The sequence below is a fragment of the Stegodyphus dumicola genome, chromosome X1, assembly GCF_044657685.1.
Source record: "Stegodyphus dumicola isolate Sdum_Otavi_A_Nest chromosome X1, ASM4465768v1".
Classification (NCBI taxonomy): Eukaryota; Metazoa; Arthropoda; class Arachnida; order Araneae; family Eresidae; genus Stegodyphus; species Stegodyphus dumicola.
In genome coordinates, this window is record NC_140780.1 from 17146912 (window position 1) to 17167236 (window position 20325).

The 20325-nt window shown below is 33.7% G+C and overlaps 1 protein-coding gene across 4 annotated transcripts in view; it reads right to left on the reverse strand.

The window, feature by feature from the left end:
* Nucleotides 1-20325, reverse strand: part of LOC118183393 (tyrosine-protein phosphatase non-receptor type 1-like) — a 103671-nt gene that overhangs the window by 30064 nt on the left and 53282 nt on the right. For all 4 annotated transcript variants that reach the window (XM_035352908.2, XM_035352907.2, XM_085808417.1 and 1 more), the window contains one exon: nucleotides 2824-3033. In XM_035352908.2, the coding sequence (XP_035208799.1) occupies nucleotides 2824-3033 (210 nt within the window). The remainder of the gene's footprint in view (nucleotides 1-2823; nucleotides 3034-20325) is intronic.

Here is a 20325-nt window from a genome sequence, read left to right on the forward strand (position 1 = left end):
TAAGAAAATGTTTAACTTCCATCTAATAATAAAATAATAAAATCAATACTAAAATATGTATCAATGCCTTTTTGGCACTTTACAGTTTGAAACCATTTCTGGTCCTAATAAAGAAAACCAAACGACACACTTAAATAAAGTCTACCTGCACAGCACCAAAGCCAAGCCATCTATTTTAATACCTGAAATTAATCTCATAATAGTTTCTGCTAAATATTTTTATTACCTTTAAAATCTTTATTTATGTAGTATTTGCACCCCACTAGTGGCAATAGCCTGACTCGCCCAAAAATGGTATGGCTCTGTGTTGTACAGATTCATCTATATTAAATTAACAACTATTTAAAAGTATGCATTGTAAAATATAACATCTTCGTATTATTTAAATTGAAGCAAAAAAAAAAAAAAAAAAAAAACTGAAATCTTACAAAAGACCAAATTAATTTCGGATAACATAGAAATAATTAATAATCCATGTAATTACAACTTTGGATATCTTATTTTTGGATAACTGGAACTCTTCTCTGTTTTCACATTTATGTTAAACAGGAAGAATGCATGTATCTCACCTTTTACGTCAAAACATATTTTCTTAATCCTCATCTTCACTCTGTAAAATCTTACTAAAATAATTCCAGATGCCCAAGTTACGAAATGCATCCGATTTCATTCTATATTTCCGGAAATTTGTGGGTAGCTTGATTTTTCTCACTGCCTCTACAAAGTTCATGCATTTCTGGTACCTCTCCTGACACTAACTGTTTCATTCTTAATGCATCCTTAATAATAATTTTTAAATTTAGATTCAACTATTATATATTAATTATTAGTGTTGTCATTCACATCAGTGCATAAGTGTTTACTCCAAATATATGTTTACTATAATATGGAACTTATGAATTTTCCATATAAACTGCTGAATTTCATTCAGTTTACCATATGAGCTACTAGTAATACTTAAGCACTGCTATGAAGGTTACAGCACAGTGCATATTCTCAGAAGCGAGAAGCACAGGTTTGCCAAAATTCAGCTTTGATAACAATATAGTACAAACTTCAAGATCTGACGTCCAATATCTGGAATGATCTAAAATCCGGACCTCAAAACCATCACCAACCATTTTTTTAAGGATTTTATTTGAGGGGGGGGTATGCTTTATGGATGCGCATTCAATTCCACTTCGTAATGAAACATGCGGAGAGTCCTGATTCTTAATCTCACTTTGACACTAAATAAAATACCTCATTATTGAAGGAATAATCATTTTTGCATAAATTTGTGTGATCAATAATTTGACTTCGTAGCTGCATATCTGCTTGGCATACATCTCAAACCGAAACAATCTACACAGAAACATTACTGATTTTACACCAATTAATATTTTATATCCTTGATGCCAACCTGGCAAATCATTTATTATATTTTGCTTTAATCATCACATGTTTATCAAGACATGACAACTTGAGTAATGACTCGTGCAGAGATGCCTAAATAATATTTTTTACATTAGTAATTGAATAACAAAGAGTATGGTAACATTTTCTGTTGACATTATGTTTGGTGCCGATTGCGGATTTAAGTTAAATACGCTAAGAATGTTGACAAGGAGATATTTAACAAAAATTTCTTTCCATGTGTTAAAAATAGATTTTGTTAATGATACTCACATGCCAAAAGATTACATTTAGTGCTATATTAATTAAAAAGAACTGATTTGTTATTCACATAAAGTCAGAACAGGCACAAAAACTCGCATGCCTGCACTGGGCAGCAGAATTTAGAGAAGAAAAAGAGTTAACAGAAGTCTTTCACTGCAATGACAATGCCCCAATCATCAATCAAAATCAAGACGGCGAAATCTGTAGTATGGTTATAGATCCAGAAAATACTGCTACCAATAGTGAAGAAAGTGACAAAAAATTTTGATTCACAAGTTAGTCAGAATTCTCGACACAGCAATTACAGGATTTGAACAATGGAACTTAGAAACTGAACAAGAAATTATGTATGCCTATGGAATTAAAAAGAAAGTATTAGCACCAAAAACAAAGCAACTTAAACAACTTGCACTGAAAGAAATGTTTAATAAAATAAACATATTCAGCTCCCCGCCCCCCCTTTTTTTTTGTAAATTTTGATAGCTTTTAGATCATAAATGCTTCACTTTTTTCATAAATCACGTTTTCACATTTTTAATTTAATAATTACTACATGCCATCTTACTAGATTTAAACTGGTGATCTAATATCCAGAAAAATCCCAAATCCAGGATCGCTGAAGTCCCAATGAGTCTGGATCTCAGACTTTGTACTGTAATTGTTTTAAACTGGAATGATAAATTAAGTATTAAATCCAGTGTGCATGATGTTAACATTTTAAAAATTATGTGTAAACGGTCTTGCAAATGAAATGCTTCATAACAGTTAGAATTATGCCACCTTGATGCCTTGATAAGCACAGTGTGGGCATAATGCTAGGCCTGGGTTTCTATTCCACAGGGTATTTGTAAGAGTAGATCATCATATGAGCACTTAAAATACTGGTAAGGCAAAAACTGTCACAAGAGGCTTAGTGGTAGAAGAAGCAGGGTGAGAGAACCTAGGGTCCATTCCCCAAGGGTTTCTCCATCAAAATTGGGATAACACTGATTCTTGTACGAGTAAAATACATCACACTTGGTGCACGTCAGATAAATGACCCACTACAATTGGCCATTTCCAATGAATGCATTAAGTCATAAGCGTATTTGCAAACAACTATAATTATATGCATGACAGTCTAAAAAACAATTTTCATTGTCATTCTACATAGTTAATACTTACCAGAACAAGGCATGAATCAACAAGACAAAATGTTCCAGATCTTCCTATACCAGCACTGCAGTGCACCACAGGTGGACCAACATTAGAATTCAGAGCCCCTGATTCCCGAACCGAAAATAAAAAATTTAGAAATGCTGCAGGAGATTCAGGTACACCAAAATCAGGCCAGGTTGTATAGTGAAACTGCAAAACCCTTCTTGAGTCATGAGTCTAAAAATTAAAGAGAAAATAGTACACATTTACTTAATTTTGAAAATTTTATATGTTTACATTTATGTGCACAACACAAAGATAAAAACTATAACAGTTGTTAAATTTATATCTGAAAAATAGTTTGCTCATACACTGCCCCTACACAGGAAAAACACTTGTCTCTATGATACCCAAGACGTAACTAGCACTTTTTTTAGGGTTTTGAGCTTTCTACAAAGTACTCAGAAAGAAACAGCTTTACGAAAAATTAAGGTACTTCCCAATTTTCTACATCTCCACAGAAAAGTTGCACTGACTTGGAAGAGAAAATGGCCACTAATTTTTTCACCAAACAAATGTGTCAAAAGCAACAGCCATTTTCAAATTGGCAGCACACTGAAAATTAAAGCCAACCAATAGAATTAAAAATGTAATACTGGTAGCAAATTGAACCAAATAACTTTTTCAAGAAATACCTTTTTTCTATAATTTTTTTATCCTGATGCCCTTTACAAGTACACAACAATCTGCTTTTGGTAAAAAAAAATCGAGAGAATTGCACAAATTTAGCATTGAACAACAGCAAATAATAAACAGTGAATAACTGTTGTAAAGAAAATATAGCTATCTCCAAAGAAATTTATACCCACATTCTACTACTTTGTATGCAATTTTTTACATTGCATTTTCCATAAAATTAAGAAGGAGGAATATAATTTTGCATTCTTTATTTTAGGGCAATGTAATGTCTGATACCTCCCCTCCCTCTTGTATTTGAGTAAAAACGCTTGTAGCACTCCCTCTGGTGCTTGATTGTCGCAGGAAAGGAGTCAGCGTTTGGACAACGCCAGGGATGGCTCCACGATTATCACAGGCATGCACTCACTGTAAGTTTTGATAGAATTGCACAATAAAATGCAGGCGCATACTTCTTCTTTTGATACCAATTAATGTTAATCATATGTAAATATCTTGTAACATAATTAATTACCTCTTATATATAAATAAAATAATGTGTGAAAGAAGTTCCATTATTGGATTATGACCATGGATGACAGAAATGCAAAGAAGCAAAACGAAACAATACGACAAATGGTGTCAGTAGTGGGGTCATTTTGTCGTTGTGGTGATAAGAGGATAAGAGGTAGGCATTAATTTTACCTGACTTTTTGATTTCTTTTATTGCATGAAAATAAGATAAAATGTTTGCTGTAATAGGACTAACAAAAGAAGATTTAATATTTGTCATGGAAGAATAACGTGAGGCTGTTCCTCCTAACCCAACAGTAGCGGATTTAAGAAAACTTATTTTACAAAGTTCAGAATGTGAGAATGATCTGGTTTGGTTTATTTAATTACAGCAAAGCACACTAGAGCTATCTGCCTAAGGGGAGGGATGCCTTTGTGGAGGACTTTCTAAGGGAAACTGGTTTGTATACACGTTACACATGGGGAAAACAACGAAAACACCCATGCAGCCAGCCCGTTCGTTCGTAGGATTCGAACCTCGGACAGAACTACCAGTGTTCAGCAACTTTACTGCTCGGCCACTGGTTGGCAAGATTGATCTGGCATTCGTTACAGAAATTTTAAGGAGTAGTTCAGCAACTTTACTGCTCGGCCACTGGTTGGCAAGATTGATCTGGCATTCGTTACAGAAATTTTAAGGAGTAAAGTCTCAGATAGGCTTAAACGCGAGGATCAAACTCTGGAACTAGAGAAATTAAAATTAGTGCATGATAATCAATTAGAACTGGCTCATATCCAAAGTAATACAAGTAGCAATTTCGATATAGAAAGAACATTAGCATTAGAAGAAATGATAAAAAGTGTTCAGGCGTTGACAACTCCTGTACCACAATGTGCAGAAACCTGGAATTTATTCTTCACCTCTTTTGAAATTAAGAACATCCTTACCGAAATGAAAGTAAATATATTACTTTATATTTTGGGAGAAAAGGCAAAGAATCTGTTAACCTATGTTAAAAGTGAAGAAATGTGTAATTACGAATGGGTAAAGTCAATCATTTTAAGGGAGTTTGAACCTACGGCAGATGCATGCTTAGACAATTTTAGAAAAGCTAAACGGTTCAGAAATGAAACCCATATGCAGTTTGCCTCAAGGTTAAGAGCGACATAGAATTACTATTGCAAATTAATAAATGTTGAAGATTTTGAAACTATAAATGAAGTAATTGTAGCAGACAAATTGATGGAATTACTAGATAGCGAAACAGCAGCCCATATAAAAATACGTCAAGGGAATAACTGGTTCACTCCAATAGATTTAGCTAAAGAAAGCGATCTTTATCTTCAAAAGGAAAGATGCTTACGCAGGCAGTAAACGATGCAAACACATTTCCTGGTCAACAGTTTCGAATTACTAACGCAGAGAGAATGATTCAAACCCAGGGGAGAAGACCCCATAGCCACTCCCAAACTAGAAGCAGCTGGAAGGGGAAAACTTCCTCTGATAAGCCACATGGCCTTCACACAAACCAGTGCTATATTTGTGGCGACCAAATGCACTTAGTGCAGAACAGTCCTCCGAAGGTTAACCAAACAGAAAAAAAAATGTTTCCACCCGGGGGGGGGGGGAGAACACCGTGGTAATTGCGAAGGTGATTTCGCCAACTTCGGGAGTCATCGTAAACAAATAAACACATCAGAAGTTATTCAGCCCCTGAGATTTATTACAGTAAACGTGAATAGAACGGAGATAGAATGTATCGAAGACAGCGGAACCCAGATAACCATCCTAAGACCAGAAAATGTCCCTAATGTAAATGACGATTATGGCATCATCACCTTGAGTTAGCTTTCGGGGAAGAAATAAGAGCCAAGTTAATTAAGACTTATGTTGGTAAATAAGGGTAGAAGCATTACATTAACACCTATAGAAGTCGTTGTAGCTGTCACAGATAAACTGAAAGAGCAAGGGTTAATTCCTAACAATGTACTAAAAATGATGGAGATGGAATATGAAAACCTCTTTACACTGTTAACATTTAGAGATTCAGAAAAATCAGATAAAGGGATAGTAGTCGAAAAGAGACTGAACTCCGAGACAACAGATGATGGAGGTCAGTGCCAGAATTTAAATTTAATGGGAACACCTTCGTTAGACAGCGAAAACGACAGAATTTTATCGGCTAATATTAAGGTAAATAATGAAGAAATTAAAGAAACAACATCACAGGCAGAGAAATCTGAAAGGGAAAAATTGAAAGAAGAACAAAGGAAATGTGACGATACAGACTGTCAGGTCAAATTTAAGGAAAGGCAATTTTCTTTAAATTGACAGTTTGATATATCACAATGACAAAGTTTCAGGTGAAAAGGTATCTCAACTGGTATTACCCACGAAAAGACGTTTGAAAGTTCTTCAATTAGCACATGTATCAGTCTTTGGTGCACACTTAAGAATTAAGAAGACCAAAGGGCGGATTTGATATAACTTCTATTAGCCTTCTATGGTTAAGGATATTGCGAAGTACTGTAAATCTTGTGAGAATTGCCAGCTGAGAAATTCTGAAAGAATACACAAAAGAGCACCCATAACCCCAGTGTACAGACCAGATTTGCCATTCAAAGTCGTGAACATGGATATTATTGGTCCTATCGATCTACCATCATGTCGAGAACATAAATATGTGTTAAGTGTGATGGATCAGCATACACGATGGCCTACAACTTCTTTGAGTGCTAGGCATATGTGTGAATCACTATTGCAAATATTTTCTAGGACAAGAGTACCAAATATAGTAGCAAGCGATCAGGGAACTAATTTTACTTCGGCATTAACCCAGGAATTTCTTAGAAGAATCAGGGCATCTCCAAGATTTTCACGTCCAGGTCATGCAGCTAGCAATGGTTTAATAGAACGATGGAATAGAGTCCTTAAGAATATGTTACATCTTGTAATATGAGAAGACCCCAAAAAGAGGATGGGACAAACAAATTCCATTTCTATTTGCTTATAGAGAGGTTCCAAACTGTACTACAGGAGTGTCGCCTTTTAAACTTCTAAATGGAAAAGAAGCCTGTGGACCTCTGGCAATTTTAAAGTCATCTTGGGCGAGAGATATACCTTTTACCAGCCAATATCTCACAATCCATTGTGAAATATCTATAAGATCTGAAAATACAATTAGAGAATGCAGCGGAACAAGCTTCTTTAACCGCTCCGGATAAGCAGACAGCCTATGCCGAATATTTTAACAGACGTTCCTCTGTTTGGAAATTTGACATTGGAGAGCAAGTACTGCTACTTAATCCAGATTCCACTAATAAAATATATACACAATGGACAGGGCCCGGTGAGATAGTTCAACACACTCCGCCGCATTCTTATCAAGTTAAGTTACCAGATGGGAAAATTTGAAACACACACATAAATAAAATTCAAAAGTACACTCCTAGAATTAAAGCAGTGGGCGTAGTATTTAAAAATGAGAATGAATTTGGAGAAATTCATCCAATTCCATTTCCAAGTGATAGGATTAAAGAAATAGAGAACGTTCTACTAGATCACCTAAACCATGTGCAGAATTACAGTGAACCTCAGTTCATGAACAAATTTTCTGAACAAAAAAACATTTTGAATGGTGAACAGTGTCTCGAATCATAAACACTCAAATCAACAATAAATGATTTTCAAAATCATTTGAGGCAATCTGTGACACATTTTGACTCAGAGCCATCTAGAAATATCGTTTAAATATTTTTAGTAGCTCACCTCTCATTAGCAAATCTGCGACTCCTATGTGCCTGAACACAAGGACCATGACTTCAGTCTGAGGGAAATTGTAGTTAGACCATGTTGCAGGTAAAGTTTGGGGAGCTTTGGCATTGATTAATTTTTTGTTGTCAATGAAACTGTGTCTCTAGGCAAGACCATGGGAGAGAAATTAACAGTGCTGATACAGAAGAGTCAGTGGACAACCTCAAAAAAATGAGCTCTAAATTAAGACATTACTAAACAAGTATCCTAAATTATTCTCAAGTGAAATTCGAATAGCTAATGTAGGAGAGCACAGAATCAGACTAATATCTGGTTCAGAACGGAAGAAACCATATACATATAGAATTCCTAAGTCATTAAAATTGCAGGTAGACGATCAAATCGAAGAACTGTTACAATTAGGATTAATAAAAAAAAAGTGAAGCTAAGATCACACATCCAATCGTGTGTGCGTATAAGAGAGATGGAAGTGTTAAGACTCTTCGTTGATTATAGGTCATTAAATGGTGTTATAAAAACAGATGATTTTAATGGAAAACGTACATGATCTGATGTATTGTATTGGAAGAGCAAATATTATTATTAACTCTCGATTTGTTGAAAGGATATTGGGGAATACCTATGGAAAAGCAGAGTAAGGAACTCACTTCATTTAACCCCTTAACTGCCGCGAGCGTATATATACGCCTTGCTCAGCCGATGCGTTAACTGCCCCAGATGCGCAGCCGATGCGTTAACTTTGCGAATAATTTTAGGTGTAGCAGCGCAAAGCAAATGATAGCAGTTTGGAAGGACGTATATATACGCCTGGGGCAGTTAACGCATCGGCTGAGCAAGGCGTATATATACGCCCGCGGCAGTTAAGGGGTTAAAACACATCGTGCTCGATATTGTTTGAATGTTATGCCATTTGGACTAAAGAACTCTGCTGCAACTTTTCAGCACGTAATGAACAGAGCTTTGTCAAAACATAGAGACATTTCTCGCGCTTACATCAATGATATAGACATATTTTCAAACAATTAGCTGTCTCATTTGCATCACCTAGAAGTTACACTATCGAAATTAGAGGAATTAGGTTTCACAGTTAATTTAGAAAAGTGCTCATTCGTTCAGATCAAATACTTAGGACATATTGTTGATTCAGGAAAGCATCAGATGGATCCAGAAAAAATTCAAGCTATCAAGAAACTTTTGTGACCACAAATGCAGAAAGTATTAAGAAGTTTATTGGGACTTTGCAATTATTATAGGGAATATATTTCACATTACGCTGAGATTGCATACTCACTCACCGAATTAACCAGAAAAGGAGTTCCTGAACAACTTCCTTGGACTGAGATTTATGAGAAAGCATTTCTAGAATTGAAGAGACCGCTAGTGGAGACTACTAATCTCTATATACCCAAGCTTGGAGAACCCTTCGTAATACAGTCAGATGCGTCATTAACGGGCATTGGTGCTTGTTTATCACAATACAGTGAAGGGAAATTATGTCCTATCAGCTATGCAAGCCAAAAATTAACAAAACCTCAACAGGTATGGCCAATAGTTGAGAGAAAAAGGCATTTGCAGTGATATGGAGTTTGAAGAAATTTGAGCCTTGGACATTGATCACTGACCATAATCCTCTCGCATTTATCACTAAAAACGCTCCTCAGTCATCCAAGCTTCAACGCCGAGCATTAGTGCTCCAGAAATACAACATAACTATCTGTCATTGCCTGGGACTAAATAATGCTGATACTTTGTCTCGATTACCTCTACATGACTGATGTGCGGTAGTCCTCCTGATTATAGGTGCCATCATTGTGTGAACTCTTGTGATTTTAAGTGACATTAATGGTGAACTAAGTGATTTACATTGGACTAAGTGGGCACTTTATGTGGTTCTGTGCGACTTGAACTCTGTGAACTATATTGAAATAAGTGTTTTTATTCAATATCTGACTAAAAACACTGAGTGAAAGCTTAAAACCATGACAAAAATACATACCTCTTATTGCTATTTTTGTTATATTAAATAACCATATCTACCTTTTATATTTTACAGGTCCAAAGGAGATAAGACTTCTCATATGGTTATTGTGTTAAGTATATTTTAATTGAATTTTTAATATTCCATGCTTTGGTATTTATGTTTAGGCATGTTATGCTGAGTTAGTGGTATGATATATTTGCTATTATATCTATGAATTATTAGAACATTTTTTTCATGTATTTTATATAGATAATAGTGATTAATCTATTATTGGTGATTAGAACATTTTTTTATGTATTTTATATAGATAATAGCGATTAATCTATTATTGATGATTGTAATGATCAAAGCAGAAATTTGTACTGTATGAAAAATTATTCATGAAATTTATATGAATTGATGATATATTTGAATGTATCAAACGGTTATCAGATATGTGATCTTGGGTTTGCACACCAATTACAATCTTAGGTGGTGGGTGTAATGTCTGATACCTTCCTTCCCTCTTGTATTCGAGATAAAAAGCTTGAACAACTCCCTCTGGCGATTGATTGCCACAGGAGAGGAGTCAGGGTTTGGACAACGCTGGGCGGGGGTGACTGTGTGATTATCCCAGATGTGCACTCACCGTAAGTTTTAAAAGAACTGCACAATAGTATGCAGGCATACACTTCTTCTTTTCACACCAATTAATGTTAAACATATGTAAATATCTTGTAACATAATTAATTACATCTTACATATAAATAAAATAATGTGTGAAAGAAGTTCCATTATTGGATTACGACCACGGATGACAGAAATGTAAAGAACCAAAATGAAGCAACATGACAGGCAGAATTCTAGATTTCTGCAGAAATACTATGCTTTCTTTTTCAACAGACAGCAAGCCTTAGAGTCCCATTAAGATTTGCTACAAGAAAAGCAAATATACTCAATGCAAAAAGGTTAGGTTAGGTTATTTAATTATGGCAAAGCCTCGAGGGATATCTGCCTAAGGGGAGGGATGCTTTCGTGGAGGACTTTCTAATGGAAACTGGCTCGTATACACGTTACACATGGGGAAAACCACGAAAACACCCATGCAGCCAGCCCGTTCACGGGATTCAAACCTCGGACCCAACTACCAGTGTTCAGCGACTTTACCGCTCGGCCGCTGGCTCAATGCAAAAGGAAGCACTACTCAGAAAAATTAACAGTTAAATTTCAAAAGTGCAAATTCACGTATTCTGTGCATACCTGTGTAACCACAGATACTTTTGACAATATTGTAGACTGCCACGAAACTATTTTTGTGACTTACTACATTCCCTCATAAAAACTTTTTGTTACTTTTCGATGGAGGTGAGGATAATCAGAAAATATAAAATTTCATTTACATTTTCCTATGAGCAGATAATTTTTATTCCATAATTATTATCATTCAAACATAAGCATTAGGTTTTGCAAATTATCATAGAAAAATCAAACCATATACTTATATGAATAAATCTTGAAGAAAATTATTTTACTATAAATTAAATTAGATGCTAAATAAATAAAATGAAATTTTAAAAGACATCATATATTGCGTTTATTCTGATCATTTATCCTTCGATTTCTAAATTGTGGAGTTCAAGAATATGTTAATTCAGCTCTTATTTTCTCCACAATAATAACATGAAAAATTTCTGTGCAAACTCTGGTATAAAGAAAATATATCAAAATAAATAAACCCTTCTTGGTCAGATATTTTCTTGAATTCTGACCCCCACCAAAAAAAAGCAGTTTCTTTTATGATGAAAATTCATGTATGTTTTAGTCTGAATTCAAAAAATGCAAAATATTTTTGCCAGTAAGCAGTTTTTTGTTTTACCTACTGGTGGTCTCATAATATGACATATCTCGTTCACTGATTTCCAGTTTTCCCTGCAATATCCACAATTTTATATTACATATATCAAATCTATTGCTTTGAGGTATTTAAGATAAATACCTACTTAAAAGCTTTATTAAAAATACATAAAAAATGTTTTGAAAAGGTGTTCTCCAACATTACCATGAAAAAGCTTAAGAAACTTTTTTTCTTGGCCATCAGAGTGCAAAAACCACATTAAAATAATTTATTACAGATTATTTTAATATTTACATTATAAAAAAAATACTGGCTATGTTATTCATTGACCTTGGATCCACACTCTGAATTCATCATAAAAGCTACTTTGACATGCAACAATAACTAAAACAAAATACCAGAAAATACGAAATGATTAAGTCTTCCATTCAAGGCAGGAAATCTCACTATAAACAATATGTTGAAAGTAGGACTAGCTATGCCATCTCTTAGTGATATTTCAAAATTATTTTTTTAAAAAAAGGGGGAATATAACGAGAAATGTCAGTAGCGAGAAATTTGTTTTCAAGGATGCATATTTTCTCTTTGTCGCATAACACTGGATGGCAACTTATAGGGGAAAAACAAGACAAATGTGATATGACATGCCCACCAAGAACTGTCTATAAAACATGCTTTATAATATAAGAATCAGCACTTAAAGAAACAAACTGGCAACACTAGTCTTGTTATTTTTGCATCAGTGATAAAAATGCTGCTTTTTACACTATTCTGAGTCCTGTGAAAGCGGTGTCTGGATTCTCAGTCCTGTCAACACAGAAGGCAAACTAAGCAAATCTGTCTGCAAATCCCAATCATTGTCACATTTTAGCAAATGCTGAGTATTAAATAAATTAAATTCTTTTCATTACAGCTATATTACTTGTTTTAATGAATACTTATTTCAAAGGTACATACTTATTTCATGCTAGCCATGAATAAGTGGTAAACTGATAAATAAAATTTATTATCTCAAAAATACTGCTTCTGACATGATATCAAGAGACAGCAAACTCGGGAATCTAGAAAAAAATATTTAAATAAATTAAAATTACTACAGATATTCATCAAACATTGCTTCACATGAAATCATTGTTAATTAAAATTTTAAGATATGAAAATTTGGAACTGTAATTTAGAAGCAGATACAATTTTTTTTTACAAGAGAAGGTAAATCTGTCATCAAAATGAAACCCATAAAAGAAACCATAATTGGCAATTCATCACTTCAAAACTGCATTTGCCCCATTATTATTACAGGTATGACTAAATGAGACAAAAAATCAATCGCTTTCCAAGAATGCATGCATATATGCAGACCAATGCCTAGTGCATCAGTAAACTTCTAAGAAACATTAACAAGAAAAATTTCTCTGTTATTAGCTATAAATGAACAGAGCACAGAAACATGTTTTCTGCAAATACGGAGGAAAAAAAGCAAAAAGTACAAAAGTAAAAATTTAATAAAAAATGCTTAAATATAAAAACATTTTACAAGAAAACTTCAGCACATTCCAAAGAAAGATCCCGACTTTTTAAGGGAAATTAGTCTCTCTTCATAAAATCACCAATTACTCAACAGATCACATTTCATAACTCTTGTCTGAACAAACCTCCTATGCCAAAACATAAAAAATGCAAAATTTAATGTTTTAATTTAAATCTGATTTTCAATAAATTTGAAAGAAATTCTCCAATGCAGTGTTAAGACAAAATATTAGTGAAGCAGTTAGAGACCAAAAATATAGTAAACTAATACAGAACAGTATGTATAAAATAAGACTCCATAGTTACAAAGTAAAAGTTACTTGATAGATGCAATTGTAATATAATTAATTAAAAAAACCTTTTAAACGGTCTTATCAAGATTTGGATTTTTACATCGACGAAATGCAATTTTAATTATTGCTTACAGTTCAAACTCCTGCTAAACATTGCAGTTGCTACTATCCTATGGAGAATAGTGCACAGCAACATGCTAAGGACAAATATCATTGCCATATTAGAAGTAAGAGAGTTCAAGTAACTGCTTCACTAATTTTTGAACTGACAAGAAAAATAAAGAATGAAACTTTCTGATTTGCTATGGAACAAGAAAATGTAAATTCAACTGAAGGGGTTGCAACTGGCAAGAATTCTTTATTCTGTTTGGTAAAACTTTGTATATTAACCTCTTAACCTACGATTTAGATTCGAAGATGTTGGGCCGAAATTGTATACAAGCTCACGCAGCATTCAGAACATTTGCATGATTTGTGTAACATGCTAATCCAGGCAATCGTAAACATGCCGAATTATGCAATTTTCGAAGAAAGTATAGGCGAATAATTATTGAGGATACATCCAATGACGATCAACTACCAGAGTCTTGGCTTTGGAAAGAAATAAGAAATAGTCCAAAAATCTGGGACTATAAGATGACTCCTGACATAAGAGAGGAAGCCTTATGTCAATTAGGAGGAAGTAGAGGAGAATTCGATATATTTAATCTAATATTTGATGACATATATTGGAACAATATTGTAACCGAAACGAATCAGTATGCAGATCAAGTACGAGAAAATCCACATAGAACACGAGCGTAAGAAGTGTAAAGTTCTGTTACATGTACCAGAATGCTTTGAAATATGTCATACCATTACAGATTACTAATTTTGTATTTTGGAGTTTTGTATAAATAAACATTTTGTAATACTTATGCCTACCACAATTATTGCATCAGACAGTCATTGCGTATCAAATATTCCACGTAATATTTACTTCTGGCCCGATCACCGTACGCAGGCTATGCCCGTGAAAGTTAGGTTTGGCCCGACCATCGTACGCGGGCTATGCTCGTCATTGTAGATTAAGGGGTTAAAGTGATAAACAGCTAAGAGAAAAAAGTAATAATTTTATAATTATTTTCAAAAGTCAAGGAAAAATGTCTTCACTTAAATGGCTGCTTTAAGATTCTGAAGAGAAATGTGCCCCATTATTAAAAGTATAGAGACCAGATAACTTGTCTTTTTCTTTTGTATTTCACTTTTGCAAATTATTCCACAACAACGATAGGAAGCTTTCAAATATTTAAGTGACATTTTGTTTGGTTTAAAGTTTTGCATACTTGAATTTTATATTCTCTTATATATATATATATATAGAGAGAGAGAGAGAGAGATAATGAAGATTTTATATATACAGGGTGCCTCAAAAGGTCATTGCCAAACTTAAAGTGTTCGTCTGTCATACCATGACTAATGAGATTTACATAAGAACTTGTGTCCAAAAATGCAAACGCTCACTGCTAGAGGGGTATGTTTGAAGACTTATGGGAGAGTAGGAAGTTTGATCATGTCAGGGGAAGACGCTGCAGAAGATGATTCAGTTTCATAACTCAGTTCTTCATGGACATTTTGTGGAAAGAGTTTCGCTGAATATGAACATTTATATGTTAAATATGCTGAAACATTTGGTTTCTGCATGATGAAGCACCTGCACATTTTAGCAACACTATGTGGTAATATCTCAATAGGACATATCTTGAATTAAGACACAATCACACGCCGAATAAATACTAATTCAGAAGTCAAACAACAAAAATCAGCGTTAATTTACAAAATTTTCACAGGACTAGTTTCGATGGTTTTACCGAACCATCATCTTCAGCTGCAAAACCATCGAAACTAGTCCTGTGAAAATTTTGTAAATTAACGCTGATTTTTGTTGTTTGACTTCTGAATTAGGACATATCTTGATCGCTGGATTGGTGAAGGTGGACCAATCACATGGCCACTGCAATCTCCCCATTAGGATTTCTACCTTTAGGGTTACATCCAAGTCAATGGTGTATGAGATGACAGGAACATTGGACATGGATCTCATTGCAAGGATCGTGGAAGTGGCAGCATGTATCCATGACAAACCTGCCCATTTTGAACAGGATCGTGAATTGAGGCATCGACATTGTGAAGCCTGCATGGCAGCGAATGGAAAGACTTTTGAACATCTTCTGTGATTTAACCCATTCAGGACCAGCGTCGCAACGATTCCAGTGGTTAAATCCATTGACTGACTTGATTAAACCATGACAGCAAAGCATTGTTTAATTAGAGAATTTCAATTTCTTTAAAGTAGATAGAAAATCGAATGCACTTTAGTCATCAGGTTTACTACAAAATAACTTGATTACATTCCCCCATTTTTTTTTAACTCTTACCATCACCAAGAGATAAAGCAATATATTTGTTTTCACTTCTATCCATCCTTCTTAAGGCACCTAATCAGCTTTCCATCGAGATAATAACACACTTTCTTTTATTGTGACTAAATTACTTAGCCGCAAGTGGTGATTAGTTTGGGAACCCCAAGTGTGTGCATGTTCTGTTCAGTTTAGATAAAATTAAAAAAAAAGTCATTATAACCTCCATCAGCAGTCATCTGTTTTCAAGATACAGCAGAAATTCATTATCTTGTCTTTACTAGGGTCTACGTTTTATGCTCCCAAAGAGGAAAAACTCTAGAAAACTTATATTCCCAAACTAAATGAAATTCAAGAAGTGAGAGAGGTCAGATTTAATAACCGGAAACTCACTCACCTTTAATTGAAGTAAACTGATTTAAAATTCAATAAAAATTAAATAGTACAACTTATTATTTTCTACAATGAACAAACTCATAGCAATGAAAACAACTGAAGAATAACTGACAAAGACCAGAGCAAAGTTGATTACAATTATTAGGACTATGATGATGTAACATATCAAGATTCTGAGGAAATTTTACCATCAAACACACGATGAACACTACAAAAACAATTCACTGTAAATGCCAACTACTGAGTCCCCTTAAGTAACTGAAGAACCTGGAAATAATCATAAAAATTCTGTAATGCAGTACCAGTGAAAGTCGTGAAGTCATCAGAAAATTAAAATATAATGTACTATACAGTACAAATGAAGAATTACATAAACAAAGCTGTGAAATCTGCTGAAAGTGAATTTTGATGAAATTAAATGACAGAACAGTTCAATAGAGGTTAATGAAGTCTGGGAATTATTTGAGAAACCTATATTCAACATACCTAACAATTAGTTGAACCTACTATGAAGGTTATTAAATGCCATTCAATATTCACTACAAATTAAGAAATGGATAATTTAGAAACAGTTTACAAAGCAAGCCTAGCAGCAACCAGATTTAAGGAACTGACTATGAAGACAAATTTAACCCAACAATGAGATTTGGAAAATTTTAGGACACTGTTATTGATTTAGTTTATGGAAACTACAAAATAAGATTTTTTATATAAAAATATCACATTTAAATGGACCTCTAAATCATCCAATTTACATGGGACTACTATTTGGGCTTAACTTGGATCCTAACAAACTATATCTTGTATCTTGTGAACAAATTTATAATGGATTACCAGAATCAGGAAAATGCTGGTATGAAGAATTATGTCAACTTCTTAAGAAAAAGCATTTGACAGGATTAAAATCAGATCCACATCCACGCACTTATAAAGATAAGATCGATTATTTCATCATAGTAATATATATTGGTGACTTAATGATTATTAGGAACTCAAATTTCAGTACATATGATTTCATTTCTCAACTTTCCAAATCATATACCTTATAAGAAATCAATAAAACACACGAATTTTTAGGAATTCACACCAGGCAAGAATTTTGAAAAACATATTTCAGTTAAGAAAACAATATAAATAAATTTTCAAAAACTTTAAAAGGAATGAATGTTAACTTGTCAAGACTGCAGGAATAATGGGCGAAAAATCTTGATGGTAGTCTCATGTCTACCAAACTCAAAAACAAAATATGCGAAACATTAGATTCATTGATGTACTTAGCAGCAGGGACAACGCCTCGCTTTCACTGTTAGTAATTTGTCAAAATACAGTAAAAATTGTACAGAAAAATATCAGAAAGCCGTGAAGGGGCTAAATAAATACATTAAAAGAATATACAATGTACGTTTAATATATACTTCAGACAACAGAATGCTACTTCAGATGCAAGCTGGTGTACTATTGAGGACAGAAAATCATTTAGAGGTTACTTTATTAAATTACGAAAAAATTTCATAAATTGGAAATGCAATGAACAGCTGCTTTGTCTACTACATTCCTTTTGGTATTTTGTGAATGTGCATGCGAAATTAAATGGTACATCAATTTACTTGAAGAATTAGGATTAGATGATCTGACTGGCAAAGTTATAGAAATTAAAGCCGACAGTCAAGCATTTAGAGTTTGGATAAAAATAACCAAAACAAAGTAGTGGTTCAAGGCAAATTAACTGAAAATACTTCTTTATAAAAGATGAATATAAAATGAAGTAGATCATGCTTCAGCTTTTGTGTTCTCAAAATCAAGAAGCAGACATTTTAATTACGTATCTACCTAGTGTAAAACAAAGATGAAACTATGGACTTAACCCATTAGCCGCTGGTGTTGCGTTGACGCAATGGTCAAAATAAATGAGTATATAAATATAACTACCTAAGATATTTTATACCAGCAGATGATTTTGTGTAGGAAATATTATGAAGATTACTTCTGTAAAAAAAATATTTGTCTTCAACAATCATTTTGTTTATAATAATTAATCTCATACAGGGTTCATAGCCATATTTTAGTTAAAAAAATAAGCACCTATAAGCACTTTTCAAGCATATTTTAAGAAAAAAAATAAGCACCTGTCTAATTACATTATACACAACTGCATAACCTTAAAAATTAGACTTGTAATTTAATATATGAGAAATGCAGTATTTATTAAGAGAGAAAAAGCATTACCTCAACCATGGAAAACAATTACTTTTTTTTTTTTTTTTAATTTTAAACAACAATTCAATTTACAGAACTAGTTTACAATGAGAGAAAGAAAAAAAAAACTATGCAGAACTAAACTATATTACAAGATTTAATGATGAAATTTCAGTTCAAAATAGAGAAAATAAATAATAATAAGGCATATTTATTGTATTCGCTTGGAACCTAATAATAAATACAATTTATTTTTCCACTCATATTAATATTTAAATAATTTAAATCTAAATTCTGAGCATTTTCTAAATTTTCATTGTATATCAGTTTTCCCTTAACAGATATTGCAAGCAAAGTAATTTAAGTAAAAAAGAGGAACATTTCTGAAATCAGAAGACAGAAATTTGCTTCATGCAGTCATCCTTTAACAGTAAAAGCTTAACTAACCCGCATACTTGGAAATTGGCGAATATTCGGACAGTCGAGCACAACTTAAAAGAGAGGAGCGGTGTGGGGGGGGGGTAGACTGTAGCCACTCTTTAGATTTTTTCGCTAAATAAGTGCTTTTCACATTTCAATATGTGCATCATATAAAAATAAACCAATGGAACTGAAAAATATTCTGCTTAGCAAGCACAGTAAAACTCTTTTACTACTTCTTCATAAACAAATCTCGGACAGAACATCAAAATTAATTATCTCTGCAAAATATCGCAAACGTTATTGCGCAATACGTGTGCCGTAATTCTTCCCTACGTGATATTACGCAATCGGAATCAACAGCTGCCGGTATTGGGAGAATAAAGAAATAAATAACTGGGGTGTTTTTCATTCTAATTTTCAACAGACAGCGTTAAATTTCCGGAATAGAATCATTCTTCGCTTGGGTTGGTAGACCGCAGAACTTTTAGTCCTATTCAATCCAGATTGGAAAGTGACAAAAAAAGAATCCATCACTTGTTTTGCAGCGAACTGCAATGGTTTCAATATTCGAGATTTTGCGGAGAAAGGGGAGAACCTCCCAATCTTCATACTGTATAATGTATTGGCCAAAAGAATGAAATTGTTTTGACTATTCGATTACTTTCCCTTTATTTAAGCCATTCCGAATATTATTCCTTAGAAAGCTAATCTGTGTTAAAACACAACCATTTTTGGAAGTTTACTATACTTCAGCAGTTACTGCAACTATGTTATTATAAACATTCATACATATGCTCATAATATAAGCCTAACAATCATAATAAACCCGAATATGAACTGAACAAGCGGAATGAGAATGCAAATTATTAAGATCTTGAGAGAAATTCAAACGTGTTTAGTGTTTGGGTGGGCGGAAATGAATGCCGAACGTACCGGAATTTTCTACAGCTTTTGCAATTCTTTGACCAACGACGGGCACCTGTCTGTACTCTTCGTGCACACCAAAGGTTATGTTAATGCAGAGAAAGGGGAAAAGCTATTTCCGGGAGTATGATTCACCATCTGAAATTCCACATTAGGAAGAAAAGTTGTTTATTTAGTTTCGGCTTTGGTACGGGGACAAATAGTGCGTTCATTAAAAAAAAGCACTAAAAGCAAAAAATAAGCACTAAAACCAAAAAAACAAGGGCTTTAAAGAAAAAGTAAGCACATATAAGGGCCTTTATATTTTATTTTCAAATATAAGGACTTATAAGCACTTATAAGGACCGCTACTAACCCTGTCATACTTTAAGCAAAATTTTCGACCAGGTATTTTTGCTGAAAATATTTTATGAAACAATCACCGTCTTTATGAGTGATCTAATTTTAGTCAAGGTCATCGTTTATCAGAACATTACATCAGTAAGATGTTTATATTTGTGTTGGGAAGGAAGGGAAAACAGGTGTTGCATTGACGCAACGTTCAGCAGGAAACGGGTAGTCAATCTCCTTTTTCACTCATTCCTTTCGATGTT